The 19394-nt window shown below is 40.3% G+C and overlaps 1 protein-coding gene across 11 annotated transcripts in view; it reads left to right on the forward strand.

Moving 5' to 3' along the window:
- Nucleotides 1–19394, forward strand: part of HERC1 (HECT and RLD domain containing E3 ubiquitin protein ligase family member 1) — a 193038-nt gene that overhangs the window by 158380 nt on the left and 15264 nt on the right. For all 11 annotated transcript variants that reach the window (XM_059698824.1, XM_059698814.1, XM_059698883.1 and 8 more), the window contains exons 58-71: nucleotides 189–335; nucleotides 665–766; nucleotides 1785–1958; nucleotides 3380–3673; nucleotides 4621–4686; nucleotides 4819–4944; nucleotides 6828–6966; nucleotides 7959–8140; nucleotides 9592–9747; nucleotides 11038–11160; nucleotides 12178–12280; nucleotides 13240–13409; nucleotides 16665–16803; nucleotides 18699–18868. In XM_059698824.1, the coding sequence (XP_059554807.1) occupies nucleotides 189–335; nucleotides 665–766; nucleotides 1785–1958; nucleotides 3380–3673; nucleotides 4621–4686; nucleotides 4819–4944; nucleotides 6828–6966; nucleotides 7959–8140; nucleotides 9592–9747; nucleotides 11038–11160; nucleotides 12178–12280; nucleotides 13240–13409; nucleotides 16665–16803; nucleotides 18699–18868 (2091 nt within the window). The remainder of the gene's footprint in view (nucleotides 1–188; nucleotides 336–664; nucleotides 767–1784; nucleotides 1959–3379; nucleotides 3674–4620; nucleotides 4687–4818; nucleotides 4945–6827; nucleotides 6967–7958; nucleotides 8141–9591; nucleotides 9748–11037; nucleotides 11161–12177; nucleotides 12281–13239; nucleotides 13410–16664; nucleotides 16804–18698; nucleotides 18869–19394) is intronic.

Below are 19394 nucleotides of genomic sequence, written 5' to 3' on the forward strand. Positions count from 1 at the left end.
CACCTCAGCAAAGGAGAACCACGTTAGTGTTTTATTATTTCTTCATTCAGGCTAATCCTTCTGAGAGTTATCCTTCCCTCCTCCCTAATGTTACACTGAAATATAAAATTTCAAAGAATGAATTGTAAATCTTGAATCTATAAATTATTTTGCTTTCAATATATGTTAAAAATAAAAATGAATTGCAGGATGGATATAGGAAACCAGCTGGAGCCAAATGTGTTTATCAGCTACGGGGACACATCACCCCTGTCCGGACAGTTGCCTTCAGTTCAGATGGGTTGGCCCTGGTGTCTGGTGGACTAGGTGGCCTCATGAACATTTGGTCTTTAAGGGTAAGAGTACCGATGTTATTTTTATCTTAAATATTTTTACATTAACTCCCATATGATGAAAATTAACCCAACCAATTCTAGGAATATTTTGTGTAATAAATATCTTGAATACTGATGAAACTTCTTTCAGAATCCTCCACTCTTTTAATTTTTCTTATTGAAAGTGATCTAGGCTCTAGAAAATTGGGTAAAAGGTATATAATTGGACATTACCAAATTTAGCGGAAGTGCAGATTTTAGAATGTTTTTGTGACTGTGAAGTATAAATTTAAAATGTAAATAATAACTAAGATTAAGTAATGTGTATTGATAAATACATTTAATTTTAGGATGGCTCTGTCTTGCAAACTGTTGTGATAGGCTCTGGAGCTATTCAGGCCACAGTCTGGATTCCAGATGTTGGGGTTGCTGCTTGTTCAAACAGATCAAAGGTAACTTGCAGTTATATCAAATCATAGGGTATCAGCCTATAAGGTATCTTAGAAATCATAGTCAAACATCACACTTTACAAAGGAGAAAACTGATATTCAAAGGGATTTTTTCTTGCAGTTATTTAGTGGCAGAAAGAAAACTAGAACCCAGGTCTCCCGGTGTATAATCTAGCACTCATTCTACTATACCCTAGACATCACTGAAATGTTTAATTATTGAACGGCTTTATTTCCATTGGAAATTATTTGTGGATTTTGACTTTCTGCCATTTTTTAAGAAAGCAGCAGACTTTCTTAAAAGAACATTCCCTAAAAGAAGAACCATCCCAAAGATTTTTAACTCAAGTATACACAATATATTTTGTCTTCCAAATTTAATATTCTGTGAAGAAAAATACTAGCCCTCTGCTGTGAAGTAATTCTATGATATGACATTATTACCTACAGTATTGCCTTTTATACCCTTAATGAATAGAACCAATGTGCTGCTTTGGTTTATACTTTATGTGGTTAAATAATATTAAAGTAGAGCTGTAAACCTGCATGAATAGTCCTACTAAAGTCACATATAGAATCAGACCCTAGGCAGTAGTGGCTTGTGTATAATAAACTATAGAGCCACAGTTAGAATGTGTTGCTTCTTTTGCAGATATGTCCCTCAGCAGCAGAGGACTAGATATGTCCTCTAGTACCCTGTGGTCATGTCAGACTTTTAAATTACATTAGATGCCTGTCTTACAATTCCTATGTATAGCAAATAATTGCTGTTATCTCTTTAAGAAGAATCAGCTAATCCAAGGTAGTTCACAAATTTTATGGTTATTTATTATTCACCTGTTTTTACTTAGACGAAATTTAGGATATTTCAAAGTTCATAGGCATTAAAAGTACAGCATAAAATGTCCAAAAAGCAAATGTATTTAATGCAGTTATTGAAATGAACTTTCTCAGATGTGAATGGTAATAGAATTTTCTCTTATTAAGACAAGTCATGTGGCATGATTTATTTCCCATCAGGATGTTTTGGTCGTGAATTGTACGACAGAATGGGCTGCTGCCAATCATGTGTTAGCAACCTGCAGGACAGCCCTAAAACAGCAGGGTGTCCTGGGACTAAATATGGCTCCCTGCATGAGAGCATTTCTGGAGCGGCTTCCCATGATGCTGCAGGAACAGTATGCCTATGAAAAGGTGAGCAATTACACTTATTCTGACATTTATTGATGCCTGGTGCTTTGGAATTTGAATTATAGGTTTGAATTTATCCCTTAAGAGCATGAGATCTGAGGAAAATAAATGGGGCTATTTGGGCAGAATCAAATGAAGCTAAGTCGTGCCTAAAACAGTTAAGTCTACTCCTACTTTATTTAAGTGAGAGTAAAGTTTTAAAATGAACCTTAAATTTGTGTTGTGCTTATATCATTCTTCAGATTATTTTTTCACTCCAAAACTTTTTGAAATACCTGTACCTCAGAGTATCATCTTCCCTTTTTTAACCCATATATCTATTTTTATGTGGTTTTGCCATCCCAAAGTTGGGAGGTGGGAGTGAGTGTGGGTGTCAGAGTGAACATCCTTTCCACTTAACAGGTGGACCTCGTGGAAAGTTGTGTGGAAGAGCTAAGGTTGAACTATTAAATAGGGTCATTAAATACTAGAATGAGGAATTATGGAATTTGAGCCTGTGTGACCTGTCTTTCAGGCCTTACTAGTCACTGTGCTGCCTCCTAGGTAAAGCTTGTTGGGTTTGGTTGTTTTGTGTTTGGGGGTTGTTTCTATTGTTTGTTTTTTGTCAAGCTACATTAATATTATTTCACTGATGTATTTGCCCAGGTTTTCTATTCTGAATCCCTTAGCTCTTACAGAGTTGTTCTGCTAGGACCAGGGAGAGCCATGAACGAAGAATTTTCTTGGCTGCCAGGCTTCCCTTGGGTAAAGGAGCAGTTGTGACAGGGAGCAGATCACTATGGTTCAGTTGTTACCAGTCTTCTTTTTTTTAAACTTAAGAAAAATTAATGAAAATATACTAAATACAATGAGATATCCTGAATTGGATTCTGGAGCAGAAAAGGGGCATTAGTGGGGAAATAAAACAAATAAAATTGTGTTGTTTAGTTATTATTGTACCAATGTTTCTTTCTTTTTTTTTTTTTAAATATATTTTATTGATTTTATACAGAGAAGAAGGGAGAGAGATAGAGAGTTAGAAACATCGATGGGAGAGAAACATTGATCAGTCGCCTCCTGCACATCTCCTACTGGGGATGTGCCCGCAACCCAGGTACATGCCCTTGACCGGAATCGAACCTGGGACCTTTCAGTCTGCAGGCTGACGCTCTATCCACTGAGCCAAACCGGTTTCGGCCCAATGTTTATTTCTTAGTTTTGATAACTGCACTATAGTTACGTAAGATGTCAACATTAGAGGAAGTTGTGTGAAGGGTTTTCTGTACTGTCTCTGCAACTCTTTATATCTGAAATTATTTCAAAGTAAAAAGTTAAAAAAAAACAATAAACTTAAAGAATAAACTACAGGCTTTCGGCATTCACTAGATTAATTTAGAATATTTCGGAAAGGCTCTATAACATAATGTCCTTGCATTTTCTCTTAGCCTCATGTGGTTTGTGGCGATCAGCTTGTTCACAGTCCCTACATGCAGTGTCTGGCCTCCCTTGCTGTGGGACTTCATCTGGATCAGCTGTTGTGTAACCCTCCAGTGCCACCACACCACCAGAACTGTCTCCCTGACCCTGCATCCTGGAATCCGAATGAGTGGGCCTGGCTAGAGTGTTTCTCAACCACCATAAAAGCTGCTGAAGCCTTGACCAACGGAGCGCAGTTCCCGGAATCTTTTACTGTTCCAGATCTAGAGCCTGTTCCAGAGGATGAACTTGTATTACTAATGGTAAGTGTAAGGTGAACTGCTGTTATTTGCAGCAGCAATTGTATCATGGGTGTTTAGCATATAGCAGACCCTCAGTAAGTATTTGCTAACTTGAGTAGCTAGAAGCATATCCTTAGATAAATTTAAAATATTTTGCTTTTAGATAGTATCTTCGATCTGGTGACAGGCCTCTATGGTGATAGGAGAACTGTGGAGCTCTTGTAAACATCCTGGCTCTCAAAGATATAGTCCCATATCTCCCCCCTCACCCCTTTTTCTAAGTCCATAAGTGCATTGTTCGTATATATTTTATTTGTACAGGGGGGAGCAAAAATAGGTTTGCAGTTGTTTGTATGGAAAATAATATAGTAACTAATAAATAATAATACAAGAATAAACTGTTTTGCATATTCACAACTGTAAACCTACTTTTGCCCCATTATGTATATATTTTAACATATTTTCCTGGTCATCTTATGAGATTTATTCCACATATGGATTCAAATTATTTGGCACTTCAATCATGTTTTTAATTACCATTAAGTAAGAATTGTGGAAGAGCATTCTGATGTTACCTAAGAGTATCTTGCTATAGAAACTGTCATTTTATAGATGAGGAAACTGAAACAAGTCCAGCAAAATGAAGTGACCTGCCCAAAGCTATACAGAAAGTTCACAGGGTCAGTGACTCTTGCACATGACTTTGTATCTGCAGGTGCTCAGAAGTTAGCTTTGAATTTCCAAGGCAATTGTGATAGTGATATAATTGATAGTGAAAGTGTTTATAATAAAGGGAAATATTAACAATGCAAAAAATCAAGTTTGGTGTAATTATAAAATTGCTCTTAATTTCTCATAATATTACTAAGTTCTTTTTTGGAAAGAAGACTTAGTTATTACAACAACACTTAGTTGTTAGTTAAAAACAGATATGCAAGATTGATCCTGATGTTTACTCTGCCTTACAGGATAACAGTAAATGGATTAATGGCATGGATGAACAAATTATGTCTTGGGCAACTTCCAGACCTGAGGTCAGTAAAGATGAAGACAATTATATGGTTTTTCTCAGTAAATCTTCTCATTCTAAATGCTTGTGTGTTTGAGCCCTGATGTCTCCCATAGAGACTGGCACATACTTGGTACAGATGATTGTGTTTTTCTAGGACTGGCACCTGGGAGGTAAATGTGATGTCTACTTGTGGGGTGCTGGCAGGCATGGACAGCTGGCAGAAGCTGGAAGAAATGTAATGGTACCTGCAGCGGCTCCCTCATTCTCACAAGCCCAGCAGGTAACTAACAGGGTGAAGAAATGAAGAAGAAACTTGGGAAGTGACAATTCTGATTCTCTAACTGTCAGCTGTCAGTAACTTACAGAGGAATAAAGTTTGTCCACTTCATAGTTTTCTGTAAGGAATCACTAAAGAAAGTCATGATGTTAGAGCTTCCAAATAAAAGCTTTCTAAGATTTTTATCAGACTTAAGTTTTGTTAATAAATTCCTAAATTTTTCTTGCTTTCGTGTGTAGTGAATTAACATCTTGATTTATTAAGCCTGATCTACACTAATAAAAGAGAAAAATGGTAATTGGCGTACGACGATACCCTTTTCATTGGCTAATCAGGACTATATGCAAATTAACTGCCAACTAAGATTGACAGTTAACTGCCAACAAGATGGCGGTTAATTTGCATATGTAGGCACAATGCAGGGAGGCGAAAGGGAAAGCAGGAAGAAACCCCCTGCCACTGACAGTGATCGGAAACCCAGGGGGGAGCTAAGAGCTGGGGGGCAGGGCAAAGGCGGCCCTGGGGCCGCCTTTGCCCTGCCCCCCAGCCATGATCAGAGAATCAGGCGCCTTTTCCGCCCTGGCCAGTGATAGCAGGAAGTAGGGGTGGAGCCAGCGATGGGAGCTGGGCATGGTCGAAGCTGGCAGTCCCAGGAGCTAGGGGTCCCTTGCCTGGGCCTAAAGCGAAGCCCACGATTGCGGGGCCGCTGCAGCTGCGGGTCCCCGCTGCCCGGGCCAGATGCCTCAGCCAGAGGCATCCTGCAAAGGCAGGGGTGGAGCCCACGAGATCGCGACCCCCCCCCCCCCCTCGCTGCCACTGCAGGTCCCCGCTGCCCGGGCCGGACGCCTAGGCCAGAGGCATCAGGCCTGGGCAAGGGGCCGATCCTGTGATTGGAGGGTGATGGGGGTCAACGCCTGAGGGCTCCCAGTATGTGAGAGGGGGCAGGCTAGGCTGAGGGACACTCTCCCCCCGGCACACACACACACACACACACACACCCAGTGCACGAATTTCGTGCACCGGGCCCCTAGTCACTATATATTTATAGAAATTAAGATAATCCTAACTATTGATTCTCTCTTCGCAGCTATAGAATTATTGGGGTCTTTAGCCAGATTTAGTTGACACTCCTTCCCTCTTCTAATAATTGTGTACTATATTTCCAAACCTTTCTTTCTTTCTTTTTTTTTTTTTTATCCTCACCTGAGGATATTTTTCCCATTGCTTTTCAGGGAGAGTGGAAGGGAGGGAAAGGGGAGAGGGAGGGAAGGAGAAAGAGACAGACAGACAGACATCGATATGAGAGTATGAGAGAGACACATCGATTGGTTGCCTTCCCCATACTCTCCAACCGGGGCAAAGAGTAAACCTGCAACACAGGTATGCCCTTGACTGGGAATCGAACCCATGACCTCTAACCACTGAGCTCACTGACAGGGCTCCAAACTCTTCTTGAGGCAACTGCTTTCTCTTTTGGTCTTCTCTACCTCATGAAGGCACTATTCTTTCTCCTATATATCCTTTCTAGTTCTTGCCTCTTGCTGACCTGTAGCCCTGTCTTTACTATTTCCCCATCATCTTTTCCTCCTTCTTTTATTGATTGTGTTGTTAAGGTTATTATTTGAACTTCGCACAATTGGCTGAAACTATTTTAAACTATCTTAAATATATTAAATAGTCAAATGAGCCTCATACATCTCTTAATTAAATAAGCAGTTTTATAATAATCAAGAGCTTATAGGAACCCAAAGTCACATTAACCCCTGGAGTGAAAAGATAACAAAATTGATGAAGTATCTTAGGTATACATGGAATCATTTTGAATGTTTGCATGTTAAAGCTATATAATAAAGGATAATGTATTTAGTTATGTGTTTTTATACTAGGTCATATGTGGTCAGAATTGTACCTTTGTCATCCAGGCCAATGGCACAGTGTTGGCTTGTGGGGAAGGAAGTTACGGCAGATTAGGACAAGGAAACTCAGATGACCTTCATGTGCTGACAGTTATTTCAGCCTTACAAGGTAAAATTATCCTCAATTAAAAGCTGGTCAGAAATGATGGCCTAACTATAGGAATGTTTGTTTATATTGGAACTCATCTCAAACCTTTGCTAGATAGTTATATATTGAAGTTCTTGTTTAGACATGTACAGCCTTAATTTTCATATTTTAAACATTATTTTGTAAGTTACTTATAGTGTTCAAATTCAGTGGTATAAATAACTGTTTCAAGACCCACTGAGGAATATAAAATTCTTTAAAAGCGCAAAATTAGGCAACTATTAATAGAAGTAGCAATTATGCATGTGCATCATTAAAATTAAAAATCTGTTTATATGGATATGTACTAAAGACTTTAAAGGGCATCTCTGTCAAAGTTATCTGTGACTTGGAAAAGGAGTATCTCTAGAGAAACCACTGTAGGGGACTCTGGCTTGTTCCTTAACTTTGACTTTGAAGCCTACAAAAAAAGTAGGATTTTTAAAGTAAAAGCATACAAGTAACAAGGAGTTCAGAACCAATTCGTGATTGGCTCTGAGTTCTCTTCCCTGAGATCCTAGTGTGGAGAGGACAGTAGTGAGGATGGGATGGCTGGCTGGGCTGCTATCTGGTTCTACTACCCTACCTCTGGAACCTTACACAAGTTAATAGACCTCTTTGTAACTCGGTTTCCCCAATTGTCAAAGTGATAACGATAATAGCTGCCTCATAGGTTCTAAGTGAAAATAGAAAATGAGATACTTCATGTAAAGCATTTATAGAAGTAGTTAGAACATGGTCCTTATATAACTGCTGCTATAACCATCCTCTTCCTTGTCACATTATTGTTTAGTGTGATTGCTCCCAATTTGTTAGGCTGTTTCTGCAAATTTGATTTAAAATTAAGAAATTATTTTTATTTCTGTAGTACTATTTTGTTATATTTCAATTTTGAGAATATTCTGTGGTAGCTGCAAGTGAAGAGGGGAGTTTTAACATACAGTAACTCTTACTGGGTTTCTGCTCTGTTCCAGGTTTTGTGGTGACTCAGCTGGTGACTTCCTGTGGTTCTGATGGGCACTCCATGGCCCTGACTGAGAGCGGTGAGGTCTTTAGCTGGGGAGATGGTGATTATGGCAAACTTGGCCATGGGAACAGTGACAGGCAGCGGCGACCCAGGCAGATTGAGGCCTTACAAGGAGAAGAAGTGGTGCAGGTCAGTCAGGACATGGATAAGTTTGGCTTTGAATGTACACATACTAGTTGTCCAATCAAATTCAGGTAATGGGAAATAATAGTAAAAATATATTACACAGTCATTTTAAGAGATCCATTGCTTTTGGAAAATAGAAAATGAGATAATTCATTCACTTCTTGTGCTTGTCAGAAGTTTGAATGGGCTTTGATATTAGAATGGACTCTTTCCTGAGCCAGCTGCTTGGCCCAGGCTAGGGTGCTGCAGGTCCTTAGAGGAAACATTATGGGGTTTAGCTCTTGCCCCACAGATACGTGAATAAATGGAAAACTTTGCTTTCAACCTATCTTCATTGTTACAAAGGCTGAGTTAATATACATTTCTGAAAAATCAATTAGTGATCTAGAATAATATTGTAAAATTGTGTACCACTGCCGGGGTCCAGCCCCAGCAGGTCCAGGGGTCCCCAAAGGCGTAGATGGAGTCGGCGAAGAAGGAAGGACACGGATACAGCATTCAGTTGATCAGCAGCCTAGCCAGGATCTCTAGCCCGGATCTCCAGCCAAGTTCTGGTCTGGATCTCCAGAGAGGTTCTGCTTCGGATCTCCAGCGAGGTTCTCTAGCCATGTTCCCTCGCTAGGTTCTCCAGCCAGGTTCAGTCACCAGGTTCTAATCAGGTTCTCTTGCCAATTTCTGTAGTCAGGTTCAGTCCAGGATCTTTTGCCATGTTCTTTCCAGCGAAGTTCTTCTGTCTGTAGGTTCTGTGTAGATTCTGTCTGTAGGTTCTCTCTTCTTAGTTCTGTGTTCTGAGTTCTGTCTCTGAAGTTCTGTCTTGTTACATCTGTATTTATACCAGTTGATTCAATCCTATCAATCTCTATTACAATGGTTAGGGCATTTCTTATCTCCATTCCAGGGAGTAAAGATTATGGAGCTTAAGCATGATTGTTTGTAGTTAAAGTTATTAACTACCCACCTGGCTCTTAGTTAAGGGGTTTTATTCCCTCCCTAACTTCAGGGGAAAATCCCTACCTGGGGAAACAACCTTTCTCAGAGAGGAGACCTTGGTTAAAACACATAGTGCCAAGAAGGTGAGCAAACATTTTAAGAACAGTATGCCATATATGCCAGGTCCTTTGAAACAGCAAGGATGGACCGGCTCCCGGCATACCACTTTTGAGTTAACAGATAATTTCCCCATTCATTTCATGTAGTCTAAGTCATCTGTACACAGGTAAAGAGTAGCAACAGTTCTTCCAAGGTATGCAGTTTATTTTGGTCTTCCTGAGGATGATGAGGTAGATCAGACGTAGGGGAGCAGGAGGGCCATTTGGGCAGGTAGAACATACCAGTCTTTAAGATCCTAATTTATCAGTGAAATTTATTACTATACTAATAACCAAAAATGACTGATTTCTTTTTTTCTTAGTATCCCCTCTTAATAAATTGTTTTTCTCCTTATTTATCTATAGATGTCTTGTGGCTTCAAGCACTCAGCAGTTGTAACTTCAGATGGCAAACTATTTACCTTTGGGAATGGCGACTATGGCCGTCTGGGTCTTGGAAACACCTCTAATAAAAAGCTTCCAGAGAGAGTGACTGCACTGGAGGGGTATCAGATTGGACAGGCACGGAATAAGTCAATAATATGTTCTGTCAGATCATAGTTGCTTATATGCTCTGCATGCTCTTAGACATTGTCCTTTCAGGAAGAAAGAAGTCACCAGTTATATTTAACTTCATGCGCATTTTGCTTGGCTTGATAATTTTTCATGGTTTTTTTCCCATGTGAAAATTCACATTTTAAGTTAATTTCAGTTAGTTTGTCATATAAGTTTGTCATATTTGATTCCACATTAATTCAAGATGTTTAAAACCCCCTCCATAAAGTATTAATACAACTTGATATACAATTTTTAAACAGTACAAACGGTTGTGGCTCCCGTCCAATAGGCTGGAAGTGGATGGCTGAACTGCAGCATCACTGATAGCTACTGCTTGCCTTTTTTTTTTTTTTTTTTTTGCTACTGCTTGCTCTTAAGCAATAATTGTTCTTGTCCTGTAACTGTTAGTATTTTTATTGGAAATCTAGAGGCCTAGTGCACGAATTCGTGCACCAGTTGGGGGGTCCCTCAGCCTGGCCTGCCGGATCAGGCTGAAACCCGCTCTCTGACATCCCCTGAGGGGTTCTGGATTGTGAGAGGGGGCAGGCCAGGCCGAGGGACCCCACCAGTGCACAATCGGGGCCAGGGAGGGATGTGGGAGGTTGACCAGCCAGGGAGGGACGGCAGGAGGGCTCCAGGGCATGTCTGGCCCGTCCAGCTCAGTCCCGATCGGCCGGACCCCAACAGCAAGCTCACCTACTAGTCGAAGCGTCTGCCCCCTGGTGGTCAGTGCACGTCATAGCGAGCAGTTGAGCGGCCTTAGCATATCATTAGCATATTACGCTTTGATTGGTTGAATGGACAACCGGACACTTAGCATATTACACTTTTATTATATAGGCTAATTCTTGAGTTTATACATGCTAGTAGGCACATTGAGGTTTTCTTTTTATAAAGAGATAAGATATTTTTATCTTTTTCTATATTATTCCTTAGACTTCTCTGGTATGAATGAGTATATTTGAGTTATATGTACTTTTCCCCTATCTTTTGTGCTCTCTGATTCTGAGTTAGCCACAGATATTTGAAGGATTTCCTTTGAAGAAAAATGTTATTTTTTTCTTTGTGAACATTAGGAATTATTTCTTATGGACACTTTTTTTTTTTTTTAACATATGTAAAAGGCCCTGAAACCAATAAAAATCTTTAGAAACAAGCTAAGTTTTCCTCTAAAGTGGAGGAAAGGGCCCCAGAAATGCGTATGTGTTGTAGGTATTATGACTTGCCTTACTGAACACTCTGTTATTTCTCCAGGTGGCTTGTGGCTTAAACCACACTTTGGCAGTATCAGCAGATGGCTCCATGGTGTGGGCTTTTGGAGATGGTGACTATGGAAAACTAGGTTTAGGAAATTCCACTGCAAAATCTTCACCCCAGGTCAGTTTTATTGTTAGTGTTTCAGACAACATAGTTTTTGTCTATATCGGTACCTCTTTTTAGTTGGGAATAATTTAAATTTAGCATTTATGGTAATTCATAATGAAGCTTAGAAGCTTCTGTTGCTTATTCTTAAATGATCTACATTCTACAGCTTGATTTTAAATAAGCCATTAATAGTTAAACTGGATGTAAAAATTCTGCAAAGGTAAGTGTCTATCTCTGTACATGGCTGAACACCATAGAGACTACCTTCCATTGTAAAGAAAAAAATAGTATAAACATATCTCCAGGGTGTTTTATGGAGGGAACCATGAACTATCTTACAGCTGCCCTTATCAGTTTATTGTTATTACTGAATTATACAGATTCGCACCTCTGTTTAAGAAGTAATGAAAAGGAAATTTGAGTGCATAAACAAATAAATTAGAAGCTCTTGTTCACATTATAAAAAGTTTCTTGGCTCTGCAGAAGACCTCTTACATAATTCTTTTATGTGGATTGTCCTAACATTTTTAACAAGCAGCATGATTTACAAATACTCAGTTTATATTCAACTCCAGATTTACCATCATACATAGTCTGTGACATCCAGAAAGTTAGACAGGATTCAGCTAGGGGTTCACAAAACCAGGAAGTCCCTCTCTGGGGACATTTAAGCAGTGACTGTTGCCTCTGAAAGCAGAAGTCTGCTGGGAGCAGCCCATGTCTTACAGGAGTCTTCAAAAGGCCACAGGTTTTTCATTGGTTTCTGTTATCCAGAGGAATGCTTCCACTTCACATGAGGTTCTGGGGGTTTTGCCAAATGCCCCTGCACACTTCCTCCCCCAAATTCAGATAGTTTGCAGAACAATATGGGAAAATAACATTTAGGAGTGTGGGTTTGAGTGGAAACAGGTAATTAACTGTTAGTGTTTTTATTGGAAGATAATTCTTGAGTTTATACATGCCAGTAGGCAAATTCAAGAGTATTTTCTTTTCCTTTTTAAAGTGTGCCTTACACCTTTTATTTTGCAGAAAGTTGATGTTCTTTGTGGAATTGGAATTAAAAAGGTTGCTTGTGGAACTCAGTTTTCTGTTGCATTGACCAAAGATGGTCAAGTGTATACCTTTGGTCAAGGTAAGGCATTTTCTATGCTTTGCATTGCTTATTTTGTGTACACATATATTATAGGAACATTTACCTTCAAGTTTTATAGAAAGGGCTCTAAATTGAGTCATTTTTTATTCTGGGTCATAAGTGGGTCTATGACCTTCGTTCACTAGCTACTTTCCTGTTCCTCTCTGTGAACTTGGTCATAAAGATACTCTACTCCCCATTGATGGCCCTTCCCCTCCTTTTTTGCTGCCTTCACTGTGCTGCCACAAACACTGCCTTGACCACCAGAGTGCCTCTGGATCCTGCCTCTCTAGTCCTTCCAAGGACTGGGGCTTCAGGTCTTATGAATTCATAGGTTCAAGGTTCAAATTTTGAGGGGCTGAAGGAACCATGTTATCAGAAGGTGTTGTGGGCTCTGTTGGCTGGAGCCTGAGAAGAAGCTGCTGCCGTAGGCAGAAGTTAGTTAATGCTTTGGAGAATACATTTTCAGTACAGTAGTAAGAGTGGAAGTTAAGTTGTAGACAGTGCCCAAGCCAGACAGGCCTAGTGGACATGGAGAAACAGGGACTGGCCTGCACTTTCTAGAAGTGTGGCAGCAAAGGTAAGGGGAGAGGTTGGCTGGAAGTTTGAGGACAAGACGTCTTTTCTTAGAATGCAAGAACTTTAGGGCCTTTGTGATTTATGTACCAATCCTCTCAAATATGGGGACACTGAAGTGCCTCTTGGTTTGAAAGAAGCTACTGATTTTAGATGTACTTTTATTTTCTATTGATAAGGAGACTGTGACATTTTGCAGTGAAATAGTTTCAAACTTTTTATGTACTTAGAATCCAGTATACCTTACCAGAATAGCAGCTTTGGCCCCAATGAGTTAAATATTTCATTGACATTCCACCATAAAAATTAAATGATTCCTTAGAAAAACATAAAAGGACAATGATGTGCCATCCATAAACTTCCTCCTTGCTGTTTTTTCTCAGATCGCTTGATAGGCTTGCCAGAGGGTCGTGCTCGCAATCATAATCGGCCACAGCAAGTCCCTGTCCTGGCAGGAGTAGTCATTGAAGACGTGGCAGTTGGAGCTGAGCACACACTTGCTTTGACATCAACAGGAGATATATATGCCTGGGGGAGCAATTCAGAAGGACAGGTACATATTTATCTTGCTTACTGCCCTCATATTCTAGAGAACTGAACATCCTTCAGTTGGGTAAGAGATAAGCTAAGAACCTCATAATGTCTACCACAGTGCCTCAAGGACATCCTCTGCCACAGGACTGATTGCTTTGTGAGTCCAGTTATCCATCTTTCTCTCTCTCTCTCTTGATTGTGGCCAAGTACTATACCAGGAGCGGGCAAACTTTTTGACTCGAGGGCCACAATGGGTTCTTAAACTGGACTGGAGTGCTGGAACAAAAGCATGGATGGAGTGTTTGTGTGAACTAATATAAATTCAAAGTAAACATCATTACATAAAAGGGTACGGTCTTTTTTTTTTTTTTTTTTTTAGTTTTATTCATTTCAAATGAGCCAGATCCGGCCCGCGATTCGTAGTTTGCCCACGGCTGTACTATACCATGGTGGGGTTTTTTGGGGTGTGTGTGTGTGTGTGTGTGTGTGTGTGTGTGTGTGTGTGTGTGTGTTTTAAAATATGTTTTTATTGATTTGAGAGAGAGAGAGGAAGGAGAGAGAGGGGGAGGGAAATACTGATGAGAGAGAACCATCAATTGGCTGCCTCCTGCGTGCTCCCTACTGTGGATCAAGTCTGAAACCCAGGTATGTGTCCTGACCTGGAATTGAACTGGTGACTGGGGGGCGCGGTTACGGTGTTTTGGCCAGATTCAAGCCTCGGACTAACGAAAGGACCAGGTCCTCTCATTGCCACGTGCAAGTCCCAGCTAGAGGGCAGGTGCTGGGGTCCAACCCCAGCAGGTCCAGGGGTCCCCAAAGGTGTGGACGGAGTTGGCGAAGAAGGAATGACACGGAGACAGCGTTCAGTTGATCAGCAGCCAAGCCAGGACCTCCAGCCAAGTTCTGGTTTTTTATTGTCTTAATTACATCTGTATTTATACCAGTTGATTTTAATCCTATCAATTTCTATTCCAAAGGTTAGGGCGTTTCTTATCTCCATTCCAGGGAGTAAAGATTATCTAGCTTAAGTGTGATTGTTCATAGTTAAAGTGATTAACTACCCACCTGGCTCTTAGTTAAGGGGTTTTATCCCTCCCTAACTTCAGGGAAAAATCCCTACCTGGGGAAACAACCTTTCTCAGAGAGGTGACCTTTGTTAAAACACATAGCGCCAAGAAGGTGAGCAAACATTTTAAGAACAGTATGCCATTTACGCCAGGTCCCTTGAAACATGCTGTGCAGGTGTTTCTTCCCTGCAGCGACTGTGTCAAGCAGCAAGGATGGACCGGCTTCCAGCAGGCAGGGCCCCCCCAGCATAATTATAGCCAACGGCTGTGGTTGTAAGCTTGAACCTATGGTCCAAACATGTAGCCTCACGTGCCTTGTGCTAGAGTTCAGGTGCATGTAGTTGAGTAGGGTTGGAGCTCACAAGAATGCTGTAAACAACGTGATCACGCCCCTGCTTTGCCTTGTGACATGTGCTATAAAATAAAGACACGGCTTGTGGGCGCTGTCGTTGTCTCCCCATCAGGGAGGCAGCGTCTCACCAAGACCCAGCTATTATTTTCTTGTCTGTCTTTTCCTTAATCCTTTCACGCCCCCCCCCCCCTCAGTTTACCTTTGGCCGTAACAGGTGACCTCTTGGTGCATGGGACAATCCTCAACCAACTGAGTCACACCAGCCAGGGCTATCCCATGGTTTTAAAAAAATCACAGCAAAAAGATTAAGGGGATTAACTGAGTATATGTATGTGTTTACACACATTGATAGGTGCCTGGCACATAGTAAGCAGCACTTTGTAAGTATTTGGTACTGTCATCATCATTTCTACTACAGTAATATGTGAGGTTAGGTACTAGGAACATCAGCTGATGGAAAGAAAGAAACAACAATACTTTTATATTTTATAATATAACGTTGTGCAAAGAACAGTTGTGTTTGTGCAGGAGGTCTTGTCACCCCCATTATACAGAGGAATGAACTAAGCCTCTAAGACAGCGGTTCTCAACCTGTGGGTCGTGACCCACAGGGGTCGCCTAAGACCATTGGGAAACACATATATAATTACATATTGTTTTTGTGGTTAATCACTATGCTTTAATTACGTTCAATTTGTAACAATGAAAATACATCCTGCATATCAGATATTTACATTACAATTCATAACAGTAGCAAAATTACAGTTATGAAGTAGCAGCGAAAATAATTTTATGGTTGGGGGTCACCACAACATGAGGAACTGTATTAAAGGGTCGTAGCATTAGGAAGGTTGAAAACCAGTGCTCTAACACATTGAGGAAAGATTTGAGGTTGACAGGTTTAGCCTACCCTAGATATGGAAGAGGGAGGGACTTTGGTGGGAGATGTCTGAGATGCCTGCTACTGCAGAGCCACATCCCCTTCCTCTATAAATCCTCTCTGGGTTTGGCTGCCACTAGAGTAGGTACTCAGGTGCCCTCAAGTTCAAGGTCCAGTATTACCCATTTTGGCCCTGTTGTCTCCTTACCAGATCAGGAAGCTGCTCATCATCGTGGTTGCATATTGTCTTAATGAAGGAAAATTGACGTTGAGGACACTTTTGGCAGGTCCCTGACAAGACCTTGACATGATCCTGTCTAATGATGTTGTGGTGCTTAGCTGCTGGCACACTGAGTGTTTTGGGTTCTTTTTTAATATGTTTTTGTTGACTTGAGAGAGACCCTAAGAACAGAGATCTGGAAGAAAGAGGGAAACATTGATGAGAGAAAACCATCAGTTGGCTGCCTCCTGCCTGCCCCCTACTGGGGATCAAGCCCGAAACCCAGGTATGTGTCCTGACCTGGAATTGAACTGGAGAACAGAAATCTGGAGGAGACCCTGAGAAAAGTCAGAGCCTAAGAACAGAGATATGGAGGAGAGAATCTGCTTCTGTAACTATGTTAAAAATCAAGAAATAAATGTATTTTAAGTAAAAGCTCTAAAGATCACTGTTACCTTTTAAACTTTCTAAGAATTCATTTCCTCTCCAGAAGTGGAATCCAAGGATGTGTTCAGTCATTAAGACTCTGCTAGATTGGGAATGGCTTTGTTGTATCTTGGTTTTTAGGAGACAGTCTGAGCTCTGAGGTCCATTCTGATAGAGAAAAATCAGAATTAATTTCTTTATTTTGATGCTGTGGCTTGGTACAGATATTAACCTATTTAGACCTGCTACCTCTAAGACAGATTTCATCATCTTGGTGTCCTCTCTTCCTCTTTCTAATTGAATCTCTGTGTATTTGTAATTTACCCCAGCTTGGCCTAGGCCACACCAACCACGTTCGAGAACCGACCCTGGTTACAGTTTTGCAAGGGAAAAATGTTCGGCAGATCTCAGCTGGCCGCTGCCACAGTGCTGCATGGACAGCGCCGCCTGTCCCACCAAGAGCACCAGGTGAGGGATGAAATATCCATGCTCCTGCAGCTTCTCTTTCAGCAGTACCCAGCTGCACTCTCTGCTTGCCAGTTTCAAACTGCATCCAGACATTGTTCTGAAACCATCAAACCTTCCCCCACAAACCAAAGCACTTTTTGTGCTACCAGCACTGTAAGTACTTTCACAGCAAGAAGTTCTTCTGCAACTTCCTTATGAAGCAGTCTCTCTCTGTACCCCCAAAAGAAAGCATATCACTTAAGCAAGCAAAAATAGTTTTAGAGCAGCAACTAAGTGTTTTTATCTATTATAAAATGATAAATTGTAGCTAAGGCCTATTGTTGCCATGTTACTCCAGCATGTAGCAGGACTGATGGGGCTGTTTTTGTCTTTTCGTTGTTTTGTTTTTAATTTATTATGACATCCTTATAGATCTACAAAAATATGTTAAAGTAATACAATGCATATTTGTGTACTTAATATCCAACTGTTTACTCTCCCAATTAGACCCAACTTCCATTCCCCACAAATGTAACTATTACTTTAAGTGTGACATTTATCACTATTATGAATTTCTTTATATCTGTACTATTTCTTTCCCAGGTCTTCAAGCCCTCTCTTTTTACCACCCTCTGTTGTCTAAGGCACTAGAATTTCTCTGAAGTGAACTTGTGCCTGAGAACTCAGCATTCTCTTCCTTTTTTGCTAACATCTCTACTTAGCCACAGGTCCGTAGGAAAGACTCCCCATGGATATTTTTTCTCTTAGATAAACCCTAAGAGAACAAGGCAGTACTACCAAGTAGGTTCCAAACAAGCAGGAGGCAGTTTCTGATTAACAGGATCCAGAATGAGCAGTACTGCCCATCCACTCACAGTTTTAGGTACTTTGGGGCTTCTGATTCTTCCAGAGGGATTTCCCTCCCACTTCAGGACAGAGGCTACACGTGTGGTGGTTTAAAGTTCAGACTCTGGAACCACACTGCCTGGGTTGAATCCTGACTCTTCCATTTATGAGCTGAGTGACCTTGAGACTCGATTTTCTTGTTTATAAAATGAGGGTTATAATAGCACCTATTATAAAGAGCTATAGGAGTAAATGAACCAATTCCTGGCTCTTAGAATAGTGCCAGACACATAAAAATACTCAACAAATGTTAGCTTTTATTAATAGTAGTAAAATACCTCTAGGAATTGAGTTATACAAATCTTTATTTACAGGAAACTCAAATGAGTTGAATGTCTTGTTTCTACTTCTCTGTGCATTTTTATTAGAGGGTAACCATAGATACAGTCCTGGTAGTCTTTGCTTCTACAAAGCTCTTATTCTTGCAGTAAAAAGCTTTTATGAGTCATGCACCTATATCTTTCTTTCTGTCATAGTCACTTTCTGTCAGATCCCTAGTAAGTGTGGGAGGTGGCTCTGCTAAATTGCTCATTTTCATTTTCCAGAACTTCTTGCCTGGTCTTGGCCCACACCTAATGTTATTATGAATACAACATTTATTGAGTATGAAAGGAAGAATTTGGGTTTTGTTTTTAATTACTTATGAAATTCTTATAGATCTAAAAAAATATATAAAGAAAAATAAAATGCATATTTGTGACTGAACTGTTTCAGGTCCCACAGTTCAATGGGAAACTAAATTAAAGGAGAAATAAAACAAGTGTCCATAATGATAAATAAAAAAGATGTTTTATAAACCCATACAAGTTCATCATAAATTAAGATTAATTGATGGATAGAGAAATTGATAAATATGTGATATAGCAAATATAGCAAAATATTAATTATAGGATTTAAGTGGTAGGAATGAATGTTTGTTGTACACTTTCTGTGTGTTTGAAATTTTTCAAAATACTGAAAATGCAGGCAATGCATTTTCCTTTATAAGTGTTCATTTGCTTTCTGAGCAGGTGTGTCAGTCCCTCTGCAGCTGGGCCTGCCCGATGCAGTGCCCCCCCAGTATGGGGCACTGAGGGAGGTGAGCATCCACACCGCGAGGGCCAGGCTCCGGCTGCTTTACCACTTCTCGGACCTCATGTACTCGTCTTGGAGGTTACTGAACCTCAGCCCCAACAACCAGGTAACATGCTGGCTTGGGAACAGCACCCATGATGTGCTCGCTGTGCCCGGGCCTTTCTCTCAGCCTTTGGAAAGTTCTTTCATGGCTAATACTTTTTACTCTTAGCACCAGAGAGATGTAGAAAAGGCAACAATTCTGTTTCCATTTTATTGTTCGCTTAGTGACAGACCAGATATTGGAAATAATACAAGACACAAAGTGGTTTTCTGTTTGTTTTGATTTATCTAAACCTCAAGGAAGAATGAATGGTTAAGCATATATTTTCTATAAAGTTTTTATATGATTTTAAAATTTAAGCACAGAAAGCTATTAATACCAATTATGGCTGTTACATAAATGCATCCACTACATTTAGGAGACTTTTTGCTCTTACAAATGTGTATTCTGGGCCCTATGGAATGGGACCGGGGGAAATAAAGTAAATTAGGATGATTTAACTATATTTATGGAATAGTCTAGAAATATAGAAGAAAAGCAAGCTGGCTATGTTTGTTTGTTTAATGTATAGGCATACTAAAATGTATAT

The sequence above is a fragment of the Myotis daubentonii genome, chromosome 1 (genome assembly GCF_963259705.1).
Source record: "Myotis daubentonii chromosome 1, mMyoDau2.1, whole genome shotgun sequence".
In the NCBI taxonomy this organism is placed as follows: Eukaryota; Metazoa; Chordata; class Mammalia; order Chiroptera; family Vespertilionidae; genus Myotis; species Myotis daubentonii.